General features: G+C 48.1%; 1 protein-coding gene across 1 annotated transcript; it reads right to left on the bottom strand.

The window, feature by feature from the left end:
- Window positions 1-1,029, bottom strand: LOC139431400 (E3 ubiquitin-protein ligase BRE1A-like). The gene has a single exon (XM_071199059.1). It carries the CDS (start codon window positions 1,027-1,029, stop codon window positions 1-3), a length of 1,029 nt encoding a protein of 342 aa, XP_071055160.1.
- Window positions 1,030-5,105: the final 4,076 nt, after the last annotated feature.

The raw sequence follows: 5,105 nt of genomic DNA, 5'->3' as shown, positions 1-5,105 counted from the left end.
TCAGTACCTTGGAAATCTCCTCCTCAACGACGGTACTCTGGCGACTTTAGAGCCCTCCACAGGTTTAATCAGTATTTTTCTTTCTGTTTCAGATTCCATTGGAACGACACCCTGGCGCGGCTTCACCCCGGACGAAGAGGGACCCGCAGCGAGACCCCTGGCAGCAGCCCCAGCGTAGGACACCGCAGAAGCAGTAGACCCCGTCACTCCGACCCCTTCAGGTGAGTTTTTTTGTAAACGCAAGTATTTGTTTTCTTCTTTTAATTTCAGGTTTTCCACAATTAGTTCTCGCAGCGTGTCCTCCATGACGTTCCACCTCTGGAGGATAACTGCCGTGGCCTCTTTGCTAACTTTGGCCGATGGTAATAAAAGGTACTGCTGTATGGCATTTCTTTCTCTTTTGACTATCTCAGTCTTTTCGTAGCAGTCATCACCTTTTGCCCCAGGCGACCCACGCAGGCCACCCCCAAATACATACGCCGCACCCACGCTGCGGCCTTTCTTAGAGGACTCCCTATCCCTCTCGCCTTCACTGTCAGAGTCTCTTTGTCTCTTCCTCTGCTCATCTCCCATTTGCATAGACTCACTGCCATCAGAAGGTACAACAGAACCCGAGTCAAGGACCCAGTTGTCCACGTCCCTAGCCGTCTCCGCAGCCAGCGCCACCCCCCTTTCGGCTACTAGTTTCGCCACCTTCTGCTTCGTTTCTTCAGCCTTCCTTCTTCGTACTTCTTCTTCCTTCATCGTTTCTTCATCCTTCTTCCCAGTTTCTTTCTTCCTCTCTGGTTCCTTCTTCTTGCGAGTCTCACCTTCTTTCTTCTTTCCGGCCTCCTTCTTCCGCTCTGCTCCAGATTCCTCCATTTCTCTCACTCTCTCCCCCACTGTAGTCCTCTCAGCTTCCTCCCCCCTGTGGCTACTACCCTCAGAGGTCTCTCTCCTTCTCCCATCCGGACCCCTAGACCCGACCGGTGATCTGGCTAAAACCGTCGACGGTTTAAACACATGTTCGCCCGGATCTTTTTTGCTCATCGCACGACACTAGCCCTTTTTAGGGCTGCGCGTACACACGGTCCCGGAAATAACTTTCGCACAACTGCAAGTGGCAAAGATTTGCACACTACGAGAAACCGCCGCACGCCTCAACAACGCACAGCACCCAACGGCACACCACGGCAGACCGCAGCACACCACGGCAGACCACGACACCTGACGGCACTCGGCGGCACTCGGCGGCACCCGACGGCACTCGACGGCACCCGACGGCACCCGACGGCAGCCGACGGCACTCGGCGGCACTCGACGGCACCCGACGGCACTCGACGGCACCCGTCGGCACCCGACGGCACCCAACGGCACCCAACGGCACCCGACGGCACCCAACGGCACCCGACGGCACTTGGCGGCACCCGACGGCACCCGACGGCACCCGACGGCACCCGACGGCACCTGACGACACGCGATGGCAGATCGCAGCACAGGGAGGCTCCGCGCAGCAAACCGCCACCCACCGGAAGTCTCCAAGAGGAGTGATGCTCCACTCACCCCCAGCAATCACCCACGACGAGAAAGCCTCGTTACACAACCGTAAAACTCACTTCCGGTCAAACCGGAAGTGCACCCGTCCCAATATGTTCCCCTCGAGGAGTCGGGGGGTTTCTTAAAGGGGGGCAAAACCACCCTCAAAAACACTCTCCGGGCCTCCGTTTAGGAGTTACGGCCGTTTTTCCGTTCACCGCACGGAGTAGTAAAAATTTACTCACCCGGTATGTAATCTTTTGCTGACGTCACCACAAGAAATTTTCAATCAGTCCCTTTATGTGCTTTTCTCAGTCGCACACCGACCTTTTTCGTCGCACACTGACTCGAAGCCAGTGAGCGACTCTAGTCCTTACGTACACCGACACAAAACTTATTTATTAAAACGTTAATAACTTTCACAAAACTAGGCTAATTAACTCTAAACTAACTTTAAACTACTACTAATATGGTCCTTTAACGTTGGCCAACAACAAACTCGCAATAAAATGCGAAGAAATCACCGTAATTCACGATTCAATATGAGCGCAGCCGACAAGCGTGCGTTCACTCTGAATACGAAAACACGACTGAAGAGCCCCAAAGGTCAAAGCGACCGTTCCCCTGAAAGCACCTATTCAGGCGCAAAAAGGGGATAAAAAGGCTCCAGTAGTCGCGGCGAAACCCGTGAAAGCGGTTAGTAGTCAGACGAAAAAGCCCAAAGGCAACGCTAACGTTGCCCCCAAAGCGAACGCTCCAGCTACCAAGGTAGTTCGGAAAGAGGTCGCGGCGCCCAAAGCTAAGCTCAACGAGCCGAAGCAAAAGGCGACCGACGACCCCCCGAAGCTGTCGAGGTCGCAGAGGAGGCGTCGCAATAGGAGGCTTCGTAAAAGCGGGTCGATCGCGGTGGCTGAAACACCATCACCGGTCAATGTTGCGGAACAGGCGGCGGTTGAACCCCCAACCGACCCCCTCGTAAACATACTGGCGATGATGAGCGAGGTCATCCGGATCGACAAATCCGATAGGGACGCACGAGTAAAGTTGTGCCTCCAAATCATCATGAAACTCTTATGATGACTCATCGAAGACCAAGAGTACCTCATTCGCTTGAGTTGGCTTATTGGAACGCCAACGGCCTTGTCTGTAAACAGAATGAGCTTCGCGAGTTCGTCGAAAGGTACGACCTTGACGCGATACTCATCTGCGAAACCCATCTGCGAGCGGGCGACAGGCCGCGGCTGCCTAATTATCGCTTCTATCGAAACACGATAGAAACTACGAACACTATCGGGGTGCGTCCGCTTGATCGCCGCATACAATCCGCCGAATCGGCGGTTGTTGGAAGACGATCTAACGGGTGTCTTGGATACGGACAAAGGCGTGGTTATCGCCGGCGACCTAAACGCTAAGCACCCATCGTGGAACAGTCGGATCGCAAACGCGAACGGTAAAATACTGCGGAGTTTTACCGACGAGACGGACATTGTCACCGATGCCCCCGCCGACCACACGTATTACCCGTCGAACGAAGGGCAACGATCTGACGTTTTGGACGTGGTTGTAATGAAAGATGTCCGACTAGTTCATAGAGTTACCACGCTCACCGAACTTAGTTCCGATCATCTCCCTGTGCTGCTGCAGCTAGGAGACGTCCCGGACGTTCGCGTCCCGGTTGAACGTTCCACTGTATCGTGGCCGGCTTTTACCGACCACATGCACCACAATATGGGACAAATACGACCGATCCACAACGCTCAGGAACTGGATGAGGCTGTTGAACGACTCACGGTCGCTATCGAGGAATCTCTTCGATACGCGACCAACACGATTCCTGTAAAGGACCGTCGATGGGCGCTACCAGCGCGCATCAGGGAACTTATGCGGGAGCGTGATCGCGTCAGACGGACTTATCAGCGAAATTGGGATCCCGATCTCAAAAGACGCTATAACCGTCTGCGCGATAAAGTGAGAAGGGAACTCGCCGAGTTCCGATACGCGTCCCGAGTCTCGATGCCCTGAACACCGAAGCCGATCACTCCTGTTGGAAGATGGTCAAGGTGCTGAAGGGGAACACGTCACGCATGCCGCCCATTCACGGTGAAACCGGAATGGCTTTCACTCTCGAGGAGAAAGCGGAGGCTCATGCCGATAACTTCGAACGCCAGTGCAGCCCGCTATGCGACGATGACGAAGATGAAGATTTCATCGATCGAGTCGAGCGCGTGGTGAGCAGGCGACTGGCTGTATCTATAAAAAGGAAAAGGTAAATATTTGAATAAAAAAAAAATGAGTGTTCCAATAACAACAAAAAAAAATTATAAAAAAAATTATTAGCCAAAAAAAACAAATTAAACAAGAAAAACTCAAATTAAAAAAAAATCTTAATTGAACTCGCGTACGTTCCCGAGTACCCTGAGCTCAAGTTTTCTCCGAAAGCGTTTAAAAAAAAAAATCAAAATCAACGGAGAAAATAAAAAAAAAAAACGGGCCAATAAAATTTAATATTACAAATTAAAAAAATAATGAGTTGGAAGCACAAAAAAAATTGTAACTATAAATTATAAAAAAAAAAACGCGTGAAGCGCTTAATACACAAAAAAAATTAATAAAAAAAAACGATATCCAAAAAAAAGAAACGCAAAATTCTTATTCCAATTCTTTGTTTCCCTTGAATTTTTAAAAATGAAATTTCCGCCGACGAATTTTATTAAAATAAAATATCTGACCTTATCCCAACCTTGATAACAGATCTTTTCCTTTATTCCCGTGGCGTCGCGTGGAGTTAGGAAAGGTTTCGAAAACGTCAAAATGGCGATGGGTTCCTTGGTTCCAAAATGCTCCCAGCAAAAAAAAAAATTGATGGGCGAAGAAAAATTGGAAACGATTGAATGTTACGATAACCGTAACTAAAAAGCCTAAAAGGAATAGAAGGAAAAAAAAACGAATTAGAGAAGAAAAAAAAAGAAATGTTCCGAGATGCAAAAAAAAACAACTCACCTCAAGATCTAACGAGGCTTAGGTCCAAAAAAAAATTTATAAGCAAATACGATATATATCCGGATAAATCCGTAATCGGAATAACGAAAACTTCGTTTTCCAACAGCAAAGAAACTGTGTAAAATCCCGAAAATCGGAGAAAAGCTACTAATTTCCAAAATGCCGTAATGGCGTCACCAAAATTCAACTAATGCACACAGTTCTTCAACGTATCGTCGATGGACCAATAATGATCAAGATGTCAATTATCCGTTTCCGATATCTAACAACCCCCACCTTATCAGATCCTTAACGCAAACTCGGAACGCTCAAAGAAAAGAAAAGACGGAAGAATATAAAAGAAGGAAAGATTACGAAAAATAACAAGTTTAAAATAAGAAATTAAAGAAAAGAATTAAATAATAGGAAAACTTAGTTCAGGAAAAAAAAAAAAGGATTAAAGGAAACTCCATTACGATCGTCACTGAAATAAAGTGTAATTAAAATAAAAAAAACAATAAATCAAAATAATAAATTCAAAACCCTAAACGCGAAATGCAACTCATATTTCACCTCAGCACACAAAGTAACAACACAAAACAAAACAAAGG

The sequence above is a fragment of the Onthophagus taurus genome, chromosome 8 (genome assembly GCF_036711975.1).
Source record: "Onthophagus taurus isolate NC chromosome 8, IU_Otau_3.0, whole genome shotgun sequence".
Taxonomy (NCBI): domain Eukaryota; kingdom Metazoa; phylum Arthropoda; class Insecta; order Coleoptera; family Scarabaeidae; genus Onthophagus; species Onthophagus taurus.
The sequence above is the reverse complement of the archived record's forward strand: the minus strand, read 5'-3'. Positions and strand labels throughout refer to the sequence as shown.

Excerpts from the sequence above, each read along its gene's own strand:
- LOC139431400 (XM_071199059.1), bottom strand. The coding sequence starts at position 1,029 with ATGAGCAAAAAAGATCCGGGCGAACATGTGTTTAAACCGTCGACGGTT.